The 23,803-nt window shown below is 38.2% G+C and overlaps 1 protein-coding gene across 1 annotated transcript in view; it reads right to left on the reverse strand.

The window, feature by feature from the left end:
- LOC121514073 (A disintegrin and metalloproteinase with thrombospondin motifs 16) overlaps positions 1 to 23,803 on the reverse strand; it is an 88,770-nt gene that overhangs the window by 56,033 nt on the left and 8,934 nt on the right. Inside the window, exons 4-5 of the mRNA XM_041794151.1 lie at positions 10,059 to 10,476; positions 5,323 to 5,525 (exon numbers count right to left, since the gene is read on the reverse strand). Of these exons, the coding sequence (XP_041650085.1) occupies positions 5,323 to 5,525; positions 10,059 to 10,476 (621 nt within the window). The remainder of the gene's footprint in view (positions 1 to 5,322; positions 5,526 to 10,058; positions 10,477 to 23,803) is intronic.

Raw genomic sequence — 23,803 nt, forward strand, 5'->3', positions numbered from 1 at the left:
TGTCTACATTTCAAGTATTATTTTGGAGTAAAACAAACAGGTTATGTCATTCAAATATCAAAATCTGTTTAAAAAAGTCCCTCTCTCATCCTACTGCTATCATATTTTAAAATCTGTTCTCCTCTCCTCCGCTGTCAGTTGTTTCTGTGTGACCGCTGCAAACCCCTCCACCCCAGCTACCTCTTCCATGCACCTTGTATCTCTTTATCGCTACTTCCAAGTCATGTCATCGATGACTGTAGACTGTAATGTTGTAATCTGTATTAACTACAAATCTAGTGGGAGAACTGAAGATGCTAACTCCCCCTGCACTCTTTAATCAGACTTTAGCAGGGTGGATTATGCAAAAAGCCTAGCTTCATTATAGAATCCCATATTTGCTTCTGTCTTAAGAATCCTGAGACTAAAAGTAATGAGAAACATTTTTATGGTTTATCTTAAAATTCAGTCAGACACAGTTCTCAGTCTTTAAACTGTATTGTCTTGAGTTCCTGTTGCACCTATCCTCACGGGTAAGTAATGTGTTTTTGTGTATGAATTACAATAACACTAGCAAGCAATGTGAAGTTTCTGAGATAAAATTCTTAAAGCATACAAGTTAGTTTAAACCATTGCATACAAATGTTTATAATGTAGCGTGCAGATGGCCTAAGGTATGTGGTTTAAGGCATGCCCCATGTACATGGGCAGCCCGAGTTTAAATCTGGCCTGTGCCCTTCCCTGCATGTCTCTCCCTGCTCTCTCAACCCTGTTGCCGGCTCTATCCATTGTCCTCCTCTATCAATAAAGGCACAATAAGCCCAAAAATAAATCTTAAACAACAAAAACAAATGTTTACGATTCCTCTATTGCTGGAAACCAATATGTACAACAGACTTTTGGATAAAAGTTTCCAAATCGTACTTTCTTTGTGTTTCTTGAATTCCATAAAAATATATAAAATGAGAGCTGTTTTTTAAAAATATTTTTTAATAGGTGGTCAAGCTTAGATAACTTAAGTTATGCATTCATGTCTTTAATACAGCCTGTCTAATCTAAAACGTCTTACACCATGTGGACACATACAATAGAGAGGTTTGTGTCAAATATATGAGTGAACACACCTTGGCATTCCTGTAGAAATAACACCTTTAAGCCCTTTTGATGCTATCAGTGATGTTTGACAGCCACAACTGCTGTTTCCAATTCAGCGTCTCGTACTCACACGGATATCTGACCATCAATCATAACAGTTTTGGCTTTGAAAGTGGACTCCTGATCTTATTGCTCTTGTTCGCTCTCTGTCTTTCTCTCGGGCCCTATGAATACCTCAGGTGCCACTCACTAAGCCTTTTTTTCTCTTCAGGAACACTCTCATTCGTTCCTTATGTTACCGATGTTTGGTCTTCCTCTGCACTGACTCATGGGAAGATACATGGCTGTGGTCTGTTAACGAATTGGAGCGAAATTTGGAGGTCAAAGAGGCAATCAAAACCACTTACTTAAGCTAAGATTTCCTGGACGCCAGCGTTTGACAGAGTTTCAGATAAGCACAATTCAACAGATTGTTCTAATTGGCCTGTAAAAATAACATTCACCAGTTTCCATAGAGCTTCAGTGTTTTGTGTTACAAAATGTGAAGTGTTTTTGTTAGATTAGTAATCACAAAGCATTTTCTGTTGCAAAGAGCAAATGCTATCATATTTAATTCTCAGCAAATATTAAAAAGCCTTTTAACACCCATGAGACCTGGCATGCAGGGGGAAGGGGCTTTGGTGTTTTCTGTGAAACTCCATACCGTATTTAGGTGACTCCTACGAGGCGGGCTGTGACCGCTCTAGCTTGGTGTCTACTAAAGGGGACTATGTTTTCAAAATAGATGGATTATCTTTGGATTTGTCAGTCAGTCATTAAGTAGCAAAACGAGGGTGACGGAATTTGCAAGCAGATCAGTTGAGAGGGGCGGGATGGGGGGAGGACTGTGATCTCACATAGATATCAGTTTCATGTGTTAGATATGCTCTTTCTCACAAAACCTGAGCTTTGGTAAACTTTCAGTGAATGTGCGTAGCATCCATATGAAGTTTTAACTGATGTTTACAAACTTTATCAAACACCTCTAAAGTCATGCTTAAATTTCATATAACATGCCAAAACATCATTTCATGGTAGAAAATAGACTTACTTAGTGGCATATAGCTTTTCTGAACTTTGTTAGATCCTCTCAGAATTATGTGTATTTTTAAATTAATGCACTGACACTTCTTTCTTCCATAAAACAGTGCTTAAGTTAGCCAGTAGAGAAACATATCTTACTTTTTGGTTCAGGCCACAGGAGCATCTCATCGAAGGGTTCTAAAGAGCACAGCTAAATTTAGCTAAATGCTAACATTGGCATGGTAAAAACAGAGAAAACAAAATCCTGGCACATATCAAAGTAATCATCTTATTTATTGCAGTCAATAATGACAACTATCAATACAATGTCTTACAATGAAGTATTGATTTTTTGTTGTATGTCTGCTGTTATTAGCCCAGTGCAGACACTTTAATTAGCATACGTCAAATTTAGAAAGTAGGTATTTAGTCATAAAATGAAGTGGGGAACATAAACGTTTTTTTTTTATATGAGGGACTAATGTTATTATCAAGACTGGGCTGCCAGCATGGCTTATGGGCTTCCAGGAGCTAACCTGTGCTAGCACAACACAGACATTCCTATTTTTTTAAGCTGTCATTTTGTCCAGCTCTACTAACAATCAGGCTTTTCTCACTTCCTACATGAAGCTGAACTTTAAAAGTCAGCAAGTAGAAAAACATCTTACTTTTGGGTTTGACCAACGGGAGAATCTCATTAGAGGGGTATAAAAAACACAGCTAAATTTAGCTAAAAGCTAAAAACAGAGAAAACAAAGTCCCGGCACAAATAGAAGTAATCCTCTTATTTACTGTAGTCAATAATTTCAACTATTTAATATTTTACAATAAAGTAGATTTTTTGTTCTGTGTTTGGTGTTATTACCCCAGTGTAGACAGTTTAGCTTCATACTTTCTGGGGCTGCACAAGCTAACATTCTCTCTTCTGACTTTTTCATGCTAGCATACTACTGGTAACAATATACACATTTGATACAACATGTAAATTTTGAAACGTTATTTAGTCATTAAATGAAGTTGGAAACATTTTTATATTAGTGTAAAATCAGAGGTTGTGCGGGACTTTTTTGTTGTCCATCATTTTGACGGAAAGGGTCGCAAAAGTTCTGTTACCATTACCAATACCATTTTTACAATCCGTCATTATAATTTTGTCTTTAATATTTGTAATATAACATAATTCAATATGACTTTAGTAGTAGTGTTTAATTAATGAAGCACCCTTTCCCAACTTATATTTATAGGACAATCTTTGAGGTTACGCATTTTTAATGGAATTGAGAGAAATGCCATTAAAGACACAGCAGCACAGCGTTTACTCCTCATTTTTACACAGTGATGGTGGAACACAATCCCCGTCTTCAAGCAAGCAACTATGAAGTGATTTTGATATTTAAGATATCACGTACAGTTTTCAAATTATTTTTAATGTCGAGATGTTGTAGTTTGATGACCATAGCTGATAACAAGTTGTTAAAAGGCTGCACTGTGGAGCCCTGCACATTTTTGTCTTCTCCACAGGAGTCGTAATCTGATAAAAACGTGACACACTCAGATCTTGCACACTGAGTCAGGTGCGTTTGTAGTTTCCTTGACTGCGAACATTTTTAGAATGTGGAAAATTGTTTCGTACTGCGAGCCTATGTCTCTGTCACGTCTTGAAAATCCTGCTGGATCCATCCATGCTGACAGAGAGCTTCATACAGCACAGCTCATGCGTCATAGTGCTGAGACAAGTTGAAGATAGAGAACAACTTTTTAATTCAGTCTGTTATGACCTGTGAGTAGGCTTCAAACGTATGCCTTTATCTGCTATATTTACATGGTTGATGTCCACGTAATAAACTGGCAAACTACGGTGTTTGAAGAGAGGTTTTGGTGAGAGAGAGAGAGAGGGGAGGGTCGAGCAGGGATGAGCAAGCTAGGTGGAAACAGTGGGAACTGTTTTGAAACATCAATCACGCATTTAAAGAGGGGGTATTATGCCGTTTTTCAAAGCTTTACACCATCTCTCTGATACCCATGCAGTAGCTTAACATGGTTTACAGCACAAAAAAACTCCTCATGTTTCTCACACTAAGCTAGTACTTGTAAACTTTGAATGAACTGGTTCGACTGAGTAAAATATAGTGAATTTTGATATACGTTCCTGTGTGTTAGACCCGGAGTCTGATCCTGATAGTTTGGCGAGAGAGGGGGGAAGAAAACCAGCAGCAGCGAAGGATACAGCGGGACGTATCTGTTTGGTAAGTGTTTAATTACTGTGCTACTTAAATGGCTAAATGGCTAAAAGGCCTTGTGGGGGCGGTCTGTTCCACTTTGCCGGAAGCACAGACAAACTATTCATGAGATCCTATTGCGATGACCTCATCAGTTCGCTCCATCGAAATCTTGTCTCTGAGAGATCTCGGAGAGATTTCCAACAAACCGTTTTCATCAGTTTACACTCTAACTCCAAGATTACTGCCACATACGTTTATCTTGCGGTTTGAAAATTTGCAGACGTGAAGTATGGACACCAAACATTGTGACTTTATATTTATATTTTAAAAATAGGGAAAGTATAATACCCCCTCTTTAAATGACTTGGACTGGTATGAAATTTTGCATAAAATCGAACCGGTTCTGAAAAAAGGAATGACAAAAAACGACAATTTCGGCGCCAGTGTGAAGACATGATTAGAACAGCATGAAACAGACTGATTGTGCAAAGGCCTTAACTCTGCATGCTGACCTGTATCCCTCTCTGACGTACTGAGACACCTGCAGCAGCCTCTCAATGCGCTGTCAGCACAGAGACTGACACGCTTTCACTAATCTATGGTGTCGAGGTCAGTGAGAGAGCCCACTGGCTACAAGATTTTTTAATAGATTAAATAACCTCCTTAACAGTGTGCGCAAAATGGAAAAGGTCTATGAATCTGTCTGTGTGAGTGCGCTGAAATGCAAGGTCATCCTCATCATTCCAGTCCGTCAAAATGACAGACAGCCTTCAAAATTCTCCGTCATCCTTCAAAAAAATCCATCAATGACGGAGAATATTTCGTTAACGCAGCCTCTGTGTCAAATATAGTTATCAACAGGACCAGGCTGCTAGAATGGCTTATAGGCCTCATGCAACATATTAGCACAAAAACAGACAGCTCTTATTATGTCCAGCTCTACTTACAATCAGGCTTTCCTCACCATGTTAAGCACAGTAAGAACATATGTTGTAATGTTCTCATGGCCGTGGCTCTCCATCATCTTTTTGTCCACTACCACCAGCATCTCAACGTTTAGCCTCTGGTTACCCTGGTTCTTCATCAGCACGGCTCTTTTGTTCCTGGGGATGAACTTGTACTCATCTGGCAGGATAAAAACATCACCCTCTGGAGGTTTGGGCATGTCTGAATAAAACAGGAAATAGAACATTTGATTAATAATTAACTATTTCTCCAAGGAAAAAGGTGCTGTAACTATTGAACAAAGCTAAATGAACTTTATGGATCACACCATGGCTATGGAGTCAAAGTGATTAAGAGCAAACTGCTTTACAATATGTTGGGCTGTAGGTGATTAATTATAGAAAAAACAACTGTGCATATAATATCAGTCAGAGCCCCCATTATAAATATACAACACTTCCTTCCCACACATTATTATGTTGTGCAATATTTGAAGAGAACATTTAGCCAATAGCTTTGCCTGCTGGTAATTCTGGCAAAAAGCAGACAGCTATTATAGATGATTAACTACACCATTTCTTTCATGAACTGATGTCATGGATATACTGCAAACCATATGCATTTTTTTCTTTTTCTTTTGTTTTACCTGGCAGTCTTTGTGCTCGGCAACCATTGAGTTAAGGATGAATTCAGTATGGCTGTAGGGGTGTCCCATACAGTCAAATCTATTTAATATTATTTCCTGTTAATATATCCATATGTTGGTTTGCAACAAAGGAGCTAAACTGCTTAATTTAATTGTTCAAGACTTGGAATAACAAATATATGATAGAATGTGATCCCTTTTTGACTTAATAAGTCCGCATTATGGTGACCTTAACATTCAAGGGGGTGAATACTTCTATAGGCAATGTATACATTTTCTTTATCTTTTAGCTATACATGCTAGAGCAAATCAACTTTGCAACCATGGCAGTTTTTCAAAAACATTGGATTAATTTCACGTTGTGCAGACAAAACAAATGCTAAATCATGTGGGAAAATTGGCTTATCTAGATTCCCAATTAGCAGTAATTCAAATATTAGTTTTCTTGTTTTAATGCACTTTTCAAACTGTTATCAATATTGATTTTAAGAGCTGACTAAAAGCATGTCAGTGTGTCATAGATTAGATAAGATTTTTTGAATCCCAGTGTGAAAACTTGATAGCTCTTCAAGTGAAGGTTTGCGTCAGATAAATCAAATGTGCATCTCTGTTCTGCTCTTAACTCTCCTTTGAAGCTGCGTCTCCTTTGGGAAAACATCCCACAGCCATGTCCACTTTAACATGACGTCAGTAGTGCACACAAGTCAAAGACAAGCATAACCTAAAAGCTTTGCTGAAGTGACAAAATCAGCTTGAATCTCTGATTTTTGTTGTCCTTAGTTATCAAAACTTTCACCCATCACTGCCTGGCTATGATAAAGACAAGAAAGTTTGCTTACACAGGAAGAAAGCAGGTGAGCAGCTTAAGTGCTTTTTGTCTGAAACTGAGCACAGGTGTTCAGTGATGTCATCCTGTGGGAATGTAAACATGAGTGGGTTTTCACAGGGGATGCACAGCTGGGGTCCTCAGGGGTGATAGTGCTGGTACTGGATCACTCTTAAGGGACACCTGTGACCCTGGTAATGCTAACCAATCTTAATTTCTTAAAAGTAAACATTTTTCTCATTGTAAAGTGAATGTAAAACATTTCTTTTAACCTGTCTCACATTATTTCACCAATTTCCTTAAAAATGTCAACAGGACTCCACTTCAGAGGAAACCTTTTAGTATCACGTGAGTTACAAGTCAAAACTTCCTTTGAATTGGTACCATCCTTAGGATAACTTCAGGGGAAATTTACCCAACATGTAGATATGCTAGTGTTTATACACACATTGAGATTTATAACTGGTCCTATTTACCACAGCAGGAGGTAACAAAGTATTAATGTCAGCACATCTTGAACAGGTTCCTTTAAGTTTAAAGTCAAGTTATAAAATGATTCAACATGTTGTTCTTACTGCTTGCGTTTTCTATGTACTCAATGAACTTCGCTGGTCTTACTTTAATACTCACTGCAGTGTCATAAAAGATAGTGACATATTTATGATGGTGTTCCCACTTACAACAACCAACCCAGACACTGAGAGGTGTATTGCCAGCAGAGTTAATGGGAAAAGTCAATAAATTTAACTATTATTCTGTGTCAGTCTTTGTTTTTCCTCCATGTCACAGTAAGTGGTGTGATAATTCCTCCAAATCTGGCTTAACTTCTTCTGAGCTCAAATGACTAATTTGGTTATATCTGGAGATGATAGCACCTAAAGGGTGTAACATGAGACATCTATCTATATGGGAACTTTATAATTTAAGTGTTGCCTATTAATTTTATTTGAGGAACTGCTGAAGGAAATATGACTCCATAATATTCAAAAGAAAATACATACTACATTACCAAATGTTATGGGTTGAAGTGAAAAAAGATCCAAGTGCAAGTATCCCACTTGCCAGACACAGGTGTATTAAATTAACCCTGTAATAAAACCTTCCTGAGTTAAAGAGACCCAAGACCATGTTTTTCAGCTGAAAACCAATGTATATGGGTATTAGAAGTGTTGTTGATCAATTCGGGGCCAAATCTAGCATCCTGCTTTAAAAATGCTTACCGCCCTCTACAGGTAAAAACCCAGCTATTGCAAGTTAATTTTTCTATTGGCTGATCTGGAGGCAGGTGACATATGTGGTGCCAACTCTTTTCTTTTTACCCTTCTCAACTGTGATCATGTGCTGAAAAAAGTCTGTTAACCAGGCTTTTTTCTGCTTTAAAAACAAGATTGATATCATATGAACTTGTATCTTACACAACCCTAGTCCCAAAAAAGTTGGGGTGCTGTGCAAAAAGTAAAATGAAATAAAAGAAAGCAAGGATTTGCAAATCTCATTAACCCATACAACATTTATTCACAATAGAGCATAAACAACATATCAGATGTTCAAAATGAGACATTTTAACATTTCATGAAAAATATTATCTAATTTTGAATTTGATAGCAGCAACAAATCTTGAAAAAGTAGGGATGGGGCAACAAAAGGCTGGAAATGTAAGTGGTACCAATAAAAAACAGCTAGAGAAGCATTCTGCAACTAGTTAGGTTAACTGGCAACAGCTCAGTAATATGACTGGGTACAGAGGTTCACCAATATATGAAAACTGCATCTAAATATTGTGGAAGAATTTCAGAAAAATGCCAATCAAAGTAATATCATGAAGACTTTGAATATCCCACTATCTATAGTACAGAAAATCATCAAAATATTCTGTGAAAACCAAGGCTAGTATGGGATACTCATGAGCTCCAGCACCTCAGGCGGCAGTGAATTAAAAAAAGCATGATTCTGAAGTGGAAATCCCTGTTTGGCCCAGAAACCCCTCTAGAAATCACTGTCTGCCAACACTGTTCACTGTGTCATCCACACATGCAGGTTAAATCCATGCTAAGAATACATTTTCCTGTCTTCTCTGGAACAAAGCTCATTTGAAATGGACTGAGGAATAATGGAAAACTGTTCTGTGGTCAGATGAATAGAAAGTTGAAATCCCTTTTGAAACTTTTGATGCGATATTCTGCAGACTAAAGAGGAAATGGACCATCCAGCTTGAGTTCAGTGCACAGTTCAAAAGTCTGCATCTCTGATGGTATGGGGTTGCATTGTTGCTCATGGTATGGGCAGCCTAAACATCTGGAAAGGCACTATCAATGCTGAAAAGTATAAAGAGGTTTTAGAGCAACATATGCTCCCATCCAGACAACGCGTTTCAGAGACGGCCTTGAATATTTCAGCAAGACCATGCTAAACTACATCCACCACAACAGCATGGCCTCACAGTAGGAGAGTCCAGGTGTTGAACTGGCCTGCCTGCAATTCCAGACCTTCCACCAACAGAAAACATCTGTTGCACCATAAAATGAAAGATCTGGAAAAAAGACCCAGGACTGTTGATCAGGGGTAATCCTTCATCAGACAAGCATTAAACAACAATGCTCTCACAAAACTCCAGCAACTGGAGACTGTTGTTAAAAGAGGGGATGCTACACAATGGTAAACATCGCCCTGTCCCTACTTTTCTGAGGTGTGTTGCTGCCATCAAATTCAAAATGAGCTAATAACTTTATGAGATGGTAAAATGCCTCAGTTTCAACATCTGATGTGTTATTTGTGTTCTATTATAAATGCAATATGGGTTTATGAGATTTTAAAATCACTGCATTCTTTTTTAATATATATCTAGCACAGCAACCCAACTTTTTTGGAATTGGGGTTGTAATATTTATTTCAATATCTCAACCTTGGTGTGCCTTGTTTTAATAAAACAATTCAAGGACCAAATTATTGAAAACAGCAATAACAAAACAACAGATTACAATGTGTTATAATTAGTGCACATCTTTGCTACACAACCCAAACATTCTCCTGCTTCTTTTGTTATGCATGTTATTAAAGAACAGCTTATTAGTGAAACTAATAAAGTGAAACTTTATGTGTATTTTTAATTCATTATGCAGTGAGCTAATGAGATTCTGCTTTGTGTTTCAATACCTGCTAGAGTAATCAGGACAAACTTTGCCTGTTGTAATGGTAAATTACAGAACATCTGGCTTAGATGGAGTGATATATACTGTGAAAATGTTCTACATGTGGATTAGAATGAGAAATTGCCCTTACATACATTTCTTCCTTCTCCCACAGAAGTGTTGCCTCTGCCTCTCCCCGTGTCTGTAGTTGTTCTCATGGTGGTGTCCTCTGTGATGATGTTCCACCTGGTCTCCACGCCTGTTGTCATTGTTGTTGCCATTTTGGTGTTTTTGCTGCTCTCCATTAATCGTGTTGTCGTCTGGGTCAGTCCTTGAGTTTGTGGATCTCTTGGAGATGGCGTGTCCGTGTAATTTGTGATAAGTTAAATCTGTGGATCTCTTCTGGGACACCTGAGGCTCATGACCTCTCCTTTCTCCTGGGGCTGTCCTCTCGCTCTTGTAGAGGATGTGTGGCTGGTGGCTGGAGGGGGCTGTGAAGTTCTCTGTCTTGGCAAGGCTGCGGGGAACAGGTCTCAGGAAGTAGTCTGCATCTTGTGTTCTGATCAAACCTGACTAGAGGCAAAACAGAAAGCGTTATTAGCTTAATCCTTTCCTTTAACCGAACTAGTCTGGATATGAGTATCCAGACTTCACATATAAAAATCTTTATTGTCTTAGTTTATTGTCGTAGTTATAAATTCTTTCTGCTGGGGAAACTGGCCTTAAGGCTGTGGTCATATATTACAAACACACAAAACAGTAACCCTTTCTAGCTATTTGGCAATCAGTCTTTGTCAGTAATTAGTCAAAATTTTAGCCATGGGTCACTGCGTACATGACCCTAAACTTCAGGGTGGCTCAATTACTAGCCGTCTTTCTTCATGTTCAACATCTGTTTAGCTGGTCAGGGTCAGACGTTATCTCAGGAAAATCTAAATTTACTTTGGTCAGATAGAAAGAGTTCAAAGAAAAGGAGAAAATAGTTGCATTTTCAGCCCTCTTAATTTTTTGAATGTCCTAGAAATTCAACAAGAATAGCATATTTTATTCACAATAGAACATGAACAACATATCAGATGAGACTGAAACATTTTACCGTTCCATGAAATCATTAACTCATTTTGAACTTAATGGCAGCAAATCATCTTAAAAAAGTGGGGACAGGGCCATGTTTACCATTGTGTGACATCCCCTTTTCTTTTAACAACAGCCTGTAAATGTCTGGGAAGTGAGGAGACCAATTGCTGGAGTCCTGGGAGAGGAATGTTGTCTCATGCTTGTCTGATGAAGGATTCTAGCTCCTCAATAGTCCTGGATCTAGGAGTGTTCCTGAGCCCATGCAGTGATTTCCAGTGACCTCTCCAAGTGACCTTTAGCCTTGCCCCTTGCTCACAGAGATTTCTCCAGAGTCTCTGAATTTTTGTATGATATATAGTAGGATATTCAAAGTCCTTGAAATTCTACATTGAAGAATATTTTTTTGAAACTGTTCCACAATTTTTAGACTGTGATTTTCACAGACTGGTGATCCTCTGCCCATCTTTACTTCTGAGAGATTCTACCTCTCTAAAATGCTCTTTTCATACCCACTTATGTTACTGACCTGCTGCCAATTAACCTAATTAGTTGCACAATGCTCCTCTAGCTGTTTCTTATCAGTACCACTTATTTTTTCCAGCTATTTTCGCCCTGTTCCTCCTTTTATTGAGATGAGCTGCTGCCACGAAACTCAAAATGAGCTATTTTTCATGAAATGATAAAAATGTCTCAGTTTCAGCACCTGATATAGCTTGCATTGGGCATTGGGCTTGTATCTCCAAAACAATCACTTTTCAGGAAATGAAGAAAATGTTGTATTTTCAAATAACTTAAGACTGAATGGTCACATTCAGCCTATTTTTGACACTTTTTATTGCTTTAAAATGAGTCAAAACCCAGTTGGAGATGTAAAGGGTGACCAATAGCAATGATTTAAAAAAGAAATAAAACCATGAAAAACGGAGATACAAGGTTTTGACTCAACACCAGCAATATGTTGTTAATGTTCTATTGTGAATAAAATATGGGTTTACGAGCCTTGCAAATTGTTGCCTTCTTTTTTATTTAGATTTTACACAATGCACCAATGTTTTTTGAATTGTGGCGGTGTTATTTGGAAAGAAAAGGTGACACAATTAAAAGGACAGATGTTATAATGTTGCAGTAGTGCAGTAGTGGGAGGCCACATAAGGGTTTGGGCCCCTCTTTAAGCGTAAGTACCTTATACTTTTGATTGTAGGGGATAAGTCATGGGAAAGCCCATTATAAATCTCTACAGGTTCAGCACAAGTTTCTTCAGTTGATCCTTTTCACCCTCTTTTTTCTCCTTTTTTCAAGAATAAAGAGAAAGACTGACAGTCTAATAAACCTACATCCATACGGCCCATTCAGAAACTCATTTCTTTGTCCGTCTCTCAAAACTTGCACCACATCTCTGTTGACAGTCCTCTGGCAAGACACAGTTGGACTGTTAAAACTCCTGGCAAAAATAATGCTTGCTCTCTTTTTGTCACTTTATGCTGGTTGTGAGGTCCTTCAAAGCTTCATCCAGTCTGCTGGCTGACAGTAGCAGAAGTGGCTAGAGTAGCTAGAAAAATAGAGACTGTGTGTGCAAGAGAATATCCTAAGAGTATAAAGCATTGAGCATACCTGTGGGAATGTTTCTTGTTATAAACAGTCATTCTTGTGCAAGCTGATGCCTGTAATTGATGTAGCTTTAAAGATCCTCACTACTGATTTTCCCCGCGTCATCATCACTTCCTAACACAGGCCTCTACACCAGCCTGTCAACCATGGATCAAAAAAGCAGGGAAAACAGAGTTCTTGGAAAGAGTTGTGACTGTATTAAGCTCTGAATCTTAGAATGACGTCTGAGAGTAAAAGCCAACACAGATGTGTACACTGCAGCCACAAAGACTACATAAGCTGTACATTACAGTATAAAGAGGATTATGCTGTTGTATTTGTGCATTGTTGATTCTGCACAGGCCAGACTGTCTTAGCCTTACCCTGCAATATTTTCTATTGTGGTTAATGGAGAACAAAGAAATGAAAAAGTATGCATCCATACGACTTCTGTTGTGTGAAGGATTTCATTACAGTCACTGGGAAGGCTTGTAACAATCCTGCTGTTAACTTTTATGCCCTTACCTCACACCACTGGAGAGCAGTTGTTATTTACAGGTGTTTCTGTGTCAGATAATGATCATTTCCCAGCGTACAGTAAGTGGTGTTTGACAGACAAAAGATAACCACAAAGAGCGTCGCGGAAACATATTTGGAGACATATATACAGCCGGAAATGCACTTTTTTGACCAGTACTTATGGACTTGATTACACTCTTTAGGTCCCTTAAAAAAGGTTAAAAAAACTTGGAAAACAAAACAATAGATACTTAAAGTGATATGCTTTAGAGGATATGTTTTGCTCCCTGATGTACACTTAGAGATTTTAGAGGAAATTCTAAAGGGTGGAAGAATCAAAAGAGAAAAAATAGGGGCTCTCTTGTGCACAGCAGCTTGTAGCTTTCCTGCCAGCAGACAAAGAATAATCCTCACCGGGAGCTCCAGCCAGGAACGTTGGCTGCAATCACAAGTGACAACCAGTGCGTGATCCTGTCATCCCTATGGCACCCGCCCCGGTGCTGTGTAATCACAGCCGATTGTCATAATTTTGTTCCAAGTCACAGTGAAGCCTCTGACCTGAACTGTGCTGCTGTCAAGCTTGCAATCGTCTCATGCTAAGCGCTTGTTCTGTCTGGGTGGGTGGCTTTGGGGGCTGTGAAGCTCTCAGGGTATTAGTGTGGAGCTACAGCGAAGCTCCAGGTGATAGATGACATAGAGATTTCTGCTGATTTGAGATTTTTACATTGACAAAGGAGACTTCAGGACTTTGGCAGAGATGAATGATTTCTTTTTCATGTTGTTTATATGATGGAGATTATTTTTCATCAGATCATTCCAAAAAATAAAGATGGGAAAGATAAAGAAAAAGGAAATCTGTGTTGGAAAGATACGATCGTAGGACTTACACCTGCAGCCTTTGGACTGGTCTGTTTGGCTGGGAGTTTTTACAGAACCTGACAAATTCTGATTTCTTTAAAGAGCCTGGACTCAACAAGATCATCTGGTTGATATTCAGTCATCAGAAAAAGCAGATATTTCTCCAACCCAGAGATGTATTACCAACAATAAAGGAGTTTTCACACATGCACCAAACTCTAGAAAAACACCTGAAATTTTGTGTAGTTGAGATGAGCTAGCATAAGTATGTAGCAGGAAATATTCAGGGATATACAGTGCTTAAAAAATTTATTAGACCACCTGTCATATTTGTCTCAAAGACCATCCAGCATCATGAAGTGCTTTAATGCAGACTCTTTCATCTCCACGTTTTACCATTTTGAACAGGAATGAGGAATTTCAAACTGAATTCCCCCAAATTTGAGCCGGCTCACTGGGCTTCTCTGAGAAGTCAGAAATGAATCAAGCATAACATTCAAACACTAAAACTAATTTTTCTGTTCAGGAATGCCAGTAAATAACTATAATTTGACATATTAATCAAGAAATATTAATGTGCTTTACTCTTTTTTTCAGTTTTTTTGTAAATAGGTAAATTTGAAAATTCATGGAAAACAATAATAATTGTATTTTAGCATCAAAAATATCATTTGGGTTAAAGAATTTCTACATATTAGCGTATTAACCATTGCAGAAACATAAAAAATGGTTTTGGTAATTACCAATGCTGTTAATTTAGGGCAACTGTGGCATAAACCTTACTTTGGTTAGGGTTAGGGTGGTCTGATAAATTTTTTCACTGTATATTTTCCACTTGCAATATCATTGCAATTGAAAATTTACTGATGGGGTAGATTTGAATTTAACACACCATAAACTAAGAAAAACCCAAAGATGGTTAGGATTAGGGTAAAGGGGAGAGGGATAAAATGAAAAAATAACACACCACAAACTAAAGCAAAACCCAACAAAGCTTAGGTTAGTATGCCACATCATTACTTCGAAGTACGTCACTTCCCATCCCACGGTGGAATTACCCCATTGTAGAGGTCTCCGCCAGATACCTCTCAGATACCTTTGGTGGGCCCCAAAGGTACTGTAGGCAGGCCTTGAGAGGTCATTTAAGATATCTGAAAATCGACATTGTTTTTAAATGATCATAAATAATTTAATAATGCCTTTTTAGACCCAGAAGTGACAGAACAGCCAGAAGTTTTAACTCATGTCACCTTTTTAACATTTATTTTGTCTGATGTAAACACCGATGTCATGGTTTAACCGGTGTTAGATTACTGGTGGCACTCCATTAAAAATTCTACTATGCTGCTTGCTTCCTGATTTAAGAATTTATCATTGTCTTCAAAGACATTAATGCTATTTGTGAGGAGTGTGACAAAGCAAACACTTTCCACGTAATGTTAATATATCTGAAAGCAAAGCATTTACAATGAAATTACCTGTTAATAAAATATTATATATTAAAATATCTGAGTCTCATGTTTTAGTTATAAGAGGGTTTTGTTGGACACCAGAGGATTTTCAGATCTCAGATTGGGCCGCAGCATACTGAAGTTTGGGAAAGGTTACTACAGGAAGTTTTGAACATGGCTATCCTATATCACATTTACTGTTTTATACTGTTATTTTACAAACTACTGTTTCAAAAGGAGAGCTAATACTGTATGAATAGCTACAAATGGAGCAATAAAAAGGGGTTTTACATTCCAACTTCAAGATCAACAACAAGCTTGAATATCAGGAGGGTGTTTCTCATCTAAGATGATCACTGCCTTACTATAACTTCACATTAAGCAGAGCCTATATTTACATTCTACAGTTTCTCTAGCCTGGTCTGTCTTTTAGCAACTGTTGCCGATGTTGTTGTTTTTTGGTTCTTTTTTCTTTTCCTTTTATCATGTTCACCATAAAATTGATTAATTGTCTCTGTTTTATATAAATGTATTGTTTGGTTTGCAACCAGAAAGGGTTCTGGAGCTCTTTACGAGTCTTTGATGGGTTTCCAGTTCCATAGTCCCTTAGAAAAATAAGAGCTTCATTGAGATGGTGACAGTATGTATGTTTATGTCTGTTCATCTGCCAACTCCTTACATACTAGAGGAGTGTGAGTATAGTCAGCACAGACTGTACAATGAACATGCATAAAAAGCAAGTAATACTCTGCAGAATGTCAACTATCTCTTTTTAATTGCACCTGCAATTAAAACCCCACTTCCAAAAAACCTGGGACATAGAGAAAAATGTGGGAAAAATGAAATGTGATGGTTTTCAAAACAATGAAAAGCCATATTTATAACCTCAATTCTGTGTCTTTATGAGAAAAAGCGATGCTTTTCTTCAACAGTCTTTACAGAATGCTGAGCCCCTCCCCATCCTTACATCAGAAATAATCAGCCTCTCTGAGAGGCACATTTGTACCCGGGTATGTTACTGACATGGTGGTAGTTCATCACAACTTCGACATGTGACTTATCCAACATTTCAACACTTGTGTGGTTTTTTATTGTCACTGTCCCAGCTTATTTGAAAAATGAGACTGGCACCAAATCAAATTGGGCATATTACTTTTCAGTCCCCCCGAAATTTCTCACTTTCAACATTCAATATGTTTTGTTTTTGCTATTTTCAATCAAATATACCAGGGGGGGTCCCAATCCCATGTGACAGATTGGAGCCAATATATGCATTTTTTAATTAATTTGAGATCGGATTAATTACCTCCACCAAGGAGGTAATGTGATCGGCAGGGCTTGTTAGTTAATTGTTTTATTAGTTTGTTAGCAACATAACTCAAAAAGTCGTGGACGGATTTTGATGAAATTTTCAGGAAATGTCAGAAATGGCAAAAGGAAGAACTGATTAGATTTTGGGAGTGATCTGGATCACTGTCTGGATCCAGGAATTTTTAAAGGTCTGCGCTCTCCGAGTGCTTTTCTAGTTAAGAAATCAGATCAATCCAGCTGATCACTTACGTCAGCTGTTATAAACAGAGCACAGTTTGCAGCCTGATGTGAAGAGGGAGAGAAGAAGAAGAAAACAATGTTCAAAGTAAGGCCCCTCCAGGTGATGAGGCCTCACTCGCTATGTGTGGTCTGCGTATATGGAGGGATGGACCTGAGCTGACGTCTCAAGATTAAACATACAACGAATACGGTGAATTCACTTTAGCGACAGAGGGAAAGGCTGCTTCACTGAAGCAACAAACTCTGGATTTCAGGTGAAAAGATAAATATCCAATAAGGCAAAAAAGATCACAAAAAAAGTGAGATGCTGTTTTTCCTAACCAAGAACCTGTACTTCATATTAAGGTAACAGTGGGTAAAGAAATAGCAGCTCCTGTTAAGAAATATCACTGTTATAACAAGAGTGCTTTGTATTTGATATTCAAGTTTTCGTGCAATGTTAGTGTCTTTGTTCTGGATCGGAGGCCAAAAATGCTGATCGGGTCATCTCTAAAATAAACAGGTTCAATGCTTTGAAAACCGTCACATTTTCAGCAATTTACAAAATGTCCCAATTGATCTGTATTGTCAAAATAAAGGTTTTTCTGATTTCAGCACTTTTTATGAGTTGATCACATGTAAATCAAAGCCATTTTGTTGCTGAGTGAAGGAAAGGATGAGCTAGTTTGTGTTTGACGCTCCATCATAACAAGCAAAAGTCATTCTTTAAACATCCTTTGGTTGCATCTGTGTCTGCCGTCATACTAACTGAATCAAATTCCACCTCAAGATACACCAGTGCCCGTATTGGTTTGTCTTTGTGCCTTGTTTCAGATATTAAATAAAGATGTTGTACATTTTAACTTCTGCTCCTTGGTTCTGTGTTCTTCTGAAGCATGCAAATTTACTGTCTGGTGTGCAGAAAAAACTTTACTTTGTGGTCGACTGCACAGAAAAGCATATGCTTTTTTCAAAATGTACACTTCTTAAACAAACCAACATGCACCGGCCTTTAAACACCACAGATAATCTCTTCATGATGCATTCAGTCTGTAAATTCTGTACAGTCCTTTAGCTTAAATCTGGCCTGACATGAAACACCAAGTATCTGCTACTTCCTTGCAGTATCTGTGCATGCAAACCACTAAGTTAGGAGATTAGGTCAGCTAGAGCCTTTCCTAAATAGCCAAAGTCATCAGATTACACAGTGCTCTCTACGAGGTGCAAATAGCAGTCATAAAATGCTGAAACACTACTTGGGAGGGTGCAAACAGCTGGACTCTGAAGAGTCAGACGCATCCAGACAGGCAGCGACAGGAATGGGGGAGGGGGAGGGGAGCCGAGAAAAAAGTGGTAGGAAAACGGAACTGGGGAGGGGAGGGGGGCTTTCAGTGCATTACAAGGTGCACCTGACTGTATAGAGCTATGTGGAGTGCTCTTTCTTTGTGACTCCATAGGATAAATCAAACTTTACTGCAGCATTAGGGTTTGAATCCTCCCTTTTTCGTGCTTACTTTGTTTTTTTTTTCCTCATCTCTGCCTGCTTTTCATGCAGTTCCAACCATCTTAGAGCTCAGTTTACTACATGAAATGCTAAAATTTGCAACATAAGGTAAAAGTTTAGCAACCAAAACAAAACAAACAACCTGAGGAAAACAAATCAGATCCTCAACAGTGTTGAAACTCAATCTAAAAGTTTCCCAAGTAATGTTTCCTCTAACAGCCGTAACTCTTTACTGAAACCGTTTCCCTGATGGACAAAGTCAGCAGCTAAAGGCAGGATTTCAAAATCCGGCTCAGTGTTGACAGGACTTATAGGAAAACTGGGAATGATACTCTGACACTGAACCTCAGTGTTAGACACCATTCCTTAATCAATTACGCGTTTCACTTCAAGCTGTACTTAAGTCATCTGTTGGCAGGCCGTGCACACATTACACAAACTGGATGTATATCAATTTGGAGACAACATATTTTCCAAAGTCTCAGACATATGCACATACTCCTTCCAAAACTCTTTTGTCTGAATAAGAAACTTTGAGTGATTGTACAAAACTACTAACAATCCCTTAAGATCATTTAATTCATCTAACTATATGTTTTGAAAATTGATGATAGCGCCCTGCTAGGACCACACAGCCTGTTTTTCAAAGCTTCCTCACATCAATGAACCATCCTTCATATATTCTTGGAAATCCCAGAGGTGGGACGAGTGTGTTCATTCTATTATTACTACTACTACACCGCCTGAGGCGAGAAACACACCCGACCTTTTACAAGAGGAAAACACATGACCTCCAAGTGATTTGTAGAGGGAGGACATGAAGCATTTCCCTTTGGTACAAAAGAGAGGTGCGCATTAGATGTCTGGGTAAAATTAGATAAGACAAACAGCCACTCATGTATGTGAAGAGGGGTAGTGAAGTACACTGAGATGTAAAAATAGAGCCAAACAGTGCTTGGTGTGTCCTATAAAAAACCCCTAGTGGTTTATAATGTGATTAATGGCTATAAATCAAGTAGAGTAAACCCAAAAAGCTCTGAGTAGGAAATAATTGATGTATTAGCAATTCAAATATGAGATGACATACCTAATGATCAAACCGTAAACACAGTAAGCAAATTTGCTGAGCCAAAATTAAAAAATAATTACATTGAGCTATAAGGAGGTGATTATGTCTGTTTGGGCAAGCACGAAAAGCTATAATCTACTGTAAGGCAAAGTGTTGCTTTAACTGTATAGAGCAAATTACTGTTTTCTGGTACAACTTCATAAGGAAAAAAGGTCTTAAAGAGAACAACTTTGTCAGACTGATTTGGTTTGGCTTGTGGATTTCATCTGGGCAATGTGAGTAGTGATTTCAGTGTTCAGAATGCTAACATGCTAATGATATCGATGCCAAGGTGTTAGGCCAGAGATATGCTTGCTGTTAAGTACATGTCAGTTGGCATGTCAGCTGTATAAGCCCTCAAAACTTATGTAATGGACACAAGTCTTGGGCCTAGTACGCACATGTGGTGGGGGCTTTGTAGAGATGGGGGGATCTGTGAACACAGCAGCAGGAACAGCTATGATAGAAAGTTTGATAAAGCAAACTGATTAATAAAGTCCACAATATTCACATCTGTGCAGTCTGTCATATTCACTTCAAGGCCACACACATGTCTGTCAGAATAACTGGGATAGATAAGTTCTAAGAAGTTGGAGTTTAGCAGTGGCTTATGGAAATATGATCAGTGTATCAGTTCAGTGAGTGACGGTATAAACTGGCAACTTTAAGTCAAATGCATCCATGGCTGCATTTGTAGTTGAGCTTTTCAATAACTACATACAGTATCTGACGAGTATATTTTGACAGAGGGATTATTTGCATAGACTCCTGTTTTCAAAAGCTGTTGTGATGACGATATCTACAAATGAAGTGAGCTGTGAGTCATAGTTAACATGGTCACAAATTAAAGCTAAGCATCAGACCAGTATATCTGTGCACAGAGGAAAATTTTTAAAGAAACTAAGTGCATACGGTAGGAACTGACTGATCACCAGTCTAACCTTACTAACATGTCAATGTCAAAGGGGGGTAAAACTAAAAATATGTCAAGATAAAATAAAAGGAGATTAGGGTTCTATGGTGCTATATTAAAGATCTCATTAAATTACTTTTGGAATAAATATCATAAGTGCAAAAACATTTTTAAAGATTCTAAACAAAAACACTTTGCATCAAATGAACAACAATAGAATAATAATGTAGACATACCCAGATAGCAAAAGACATTAATTCAATGTTGGATTTTGGTCAGATTGGTAATCTTTGGTTGAGGTTGAAAAATCTATGTTGTTTCTATGTTTAATTACAGTTACCCCATTTCAGTGTTTGAAAACTGAAAACTGTTGTTGAATCAGTGTAGTATAGACGATGATTTTGCAATGTTGAAATGCCCTATAATGAATTGACATCGTTTCAATGGTGCTGATGGGGGGGGGGGTTAGGCAGTAGAATTTGACAAAAGATTAGTGGTGTGTGGTGTGTCAAGAGTGATTTTTTTCCCTCACTGACATGGACAATCTGGGACACTCCAATTAGGGATTGTAAATATGAAACATGTTGAGTATTTAAGTTTAGTATTTACAAGCAGAAACCAACAGAGAACAGCAGAGCAGGCATGAGCAGGAATGTTATGTGGAATAAAGTAACAGCCAATAAGGAAGCAAACTGACCAAAGGAGGAAGTACAACAAAAACACAGTCATGTCAACCATAGTAAATGTGAAGCATTAAGGTAGATGAATGTCAGAAATGGAGGAGCAACTGTTAAACAAGTGTTTAACAATGTATACTTACAATATACCACAGTCAAACTGAAAAGGCAGGGAGCTGGACTGAAATTGCTGCATCACTCACAATATTTGGAGTTTTGAGAGTTGAGGACAGGCAGGGAGTCAGTGAACAGAATCTGTAACTGTGTGGTGTGCTGTGTTGATTGTTCAACACCACACACGATCCAATCAAAATGGTAGAACTGTGATTTTTTGTTGCCATGTGTGGGGTCTCTCAAAATTGAAAAAAATATACCAAGAAAAAAAAAAAAAAGAAAAAACAGAACAGTCAAGATCTGAAAAATCTTTTTGTGTGTGGCAGGCTTAAGGAAAATTCCCAGGAGCATTTACTCAATTCAAAGCATTAAAATGGATATTTTCTGACTGAGAAGTTCTGAATTCAGTAAATTAAATGACTCTATCCTCTTAAGACTCATAATGCTTGTACTTTTTTTTAGGCCAAACCTTTCTGTAAACGTTCAAATTCTATTATGGGACTTCTGATTTTGTAACAATAGACAAAGAAGATAACTGCTAAAAACTGATTAAAAGTCAAGGAATAACTCAGCCTGCATGGACATGCAGTACTGAGCCATGTATCTGACAGATTGAAATTTTACCTGGTCAGTGTACTTAATGAGAAATTGCAGGATCAGCAAATTGACTTTATCTACTGGAGAAATATATTGTCAGTAAAAGTCACTACTAAGATTGTTGTCCAATTGCCCGATACGGTCACTGCTAAAGCTTGGCTAAAAATCAAACAAGACGTCCTATATGGGAATAATAAAAGATTCATGTTGCCTGAGTTCAATGCCTGCATGGCACTCTCCTCACCCCTCAACTCCCTCACCCCCATAAAAGCCCGACTAAAGAGGATTAGGCTGCAGCATAAAGTCGACAGTGAAGGAGCTGCTTTATGATCTCCTCTTCCACATGTGTGTCACTGTGTGGATTTCAAACCCCTTGGCAGGTGAACAGAGTCAGAGCGATTGGCCTGTTTCTTCTGTTCCTGCTTGAAAGACGGAGATTTTTATGGTTGAACTCCTTACTGTCATTAAAAGGGGGATAGCCACTATATGGGCTGCCGGACAGGGGGAGTTGAAAAGGCAACTTATGCATAAGCTTTACAACATAACACTCTTTACAAGAGGGTTTTCAGCATTTGAAATGCCAGATAGAAGAATGACCCTTATCCTTTATGTCTACATCCCTCTCCTTACATCGCATAAGGAAAAAAAAGAGAGAATAAAGGCTCTACAGATCTCTCAAAATATAAGTGAAATCCTTGACATGTCTTGAGTTGACTTGAAAGATTTAAAGTTTTTAAGAAAACAAAGGCTTTGCATAAGAACATTTTTTCGTAGCCTTGCCCAGAGCCGTGCCTTGCAACAATCCTGTCTCTGAGCTCTGCAGGCAGTTCCTTTGACTTAATGGCTTGATTGTCGATCTGATATGCATTGTCAGCTGCCTCCTTTAGAGAGGTGTGTGCCTTTCCAATTCATGCCCAGTCAATTCAGTTTACCACAGGTGGACTCAAATCAAGGTGTAAAAACATCTCAGCAAAGATCAAGAGAAACGGGAAGCACCTGAGCTAAATTCCAAGTGATTTTGCAAAAGGTCTGAATGCTTATGTAAATGTACTATTTCAGTTTCATTTTAATAAATTTGCAAAAATTCTAGAAATCTGTTTTCATTCTGTCATGATGGGTTACTGAACGTAGATTTACCTGTATGAGGCTAAAAAAGACTGCTACATAACAGAATTTTAAAAAGTGAAGGGGGCTGAATACTTTGTGAATGCACTCTATAAACACATACACATGCTACTGTAGCAGGAGTGGGAGCAGTTTTGGAGCAATTTAAGTGTCTTGAGGCACATCAAAATCTGACTGCAGGAGCTGGGGATCAAACCTTCCAGTTGAAAGATAACTGGCTCTACCTATTTGAATGCTAAGAGTTCTGCATAGCTGGATGATGTCTGAGTTGACTGACAGGTCATTGCATTGTAACTGTTTACCAGGAGACTTAAAGCCTGCTCCAACTCCTCAACTTCAACTGTTACTAGATTGATCAAAAACTTTGGTTAATATAATATTTCCAATATGGCAATCCCCATCTTTGGGCTTCATAAAGTCTCCTCAGTAACCCATGGGTGATGTCATCAAGACTTTGTCCATGTTTTATACAGTATATAGTACATTTCAATGCTAATAATTGTAATCAGCCTTTGGTTTATTCTGATGTATCCAAATACCTTATCAAATAAACACATGGCCATACTTGTCTGGCAATGGGATGATCTGGTTAGTATTGTCCTAACGCTGGAGTAAAGAAACTCTCCACAAGTTTTGATCTTCTTCCTCTGGTCAATATTTACCTGAACTCAGCCAAATAGAAGCCTGACCAAAGTGCAAGGTCACATGTGAGCTCTCAGGTGGCTTACTGAACTTTGTCATTGATTTTGACTCATCAGTGTGGACCATTTGCAGCAAATAAGAAGATATAGTGTGCCTATCAGTGCATGCAACACTAACACAATTACAGTCAAAATTCCA

Source organism: Cheilinus undulatus, linkage group 8 (assembly GCF_018320785.1).
Source record: "Cheilinus undulatus linkage group 8, ASM1832078v1, whole genome shotgun sequence".
NCBI lineage: Eukaryota > Metazoa > Chordata > Actinopteri > Labriformes > Labridae > Cheilinus > Cheilinus undulatus.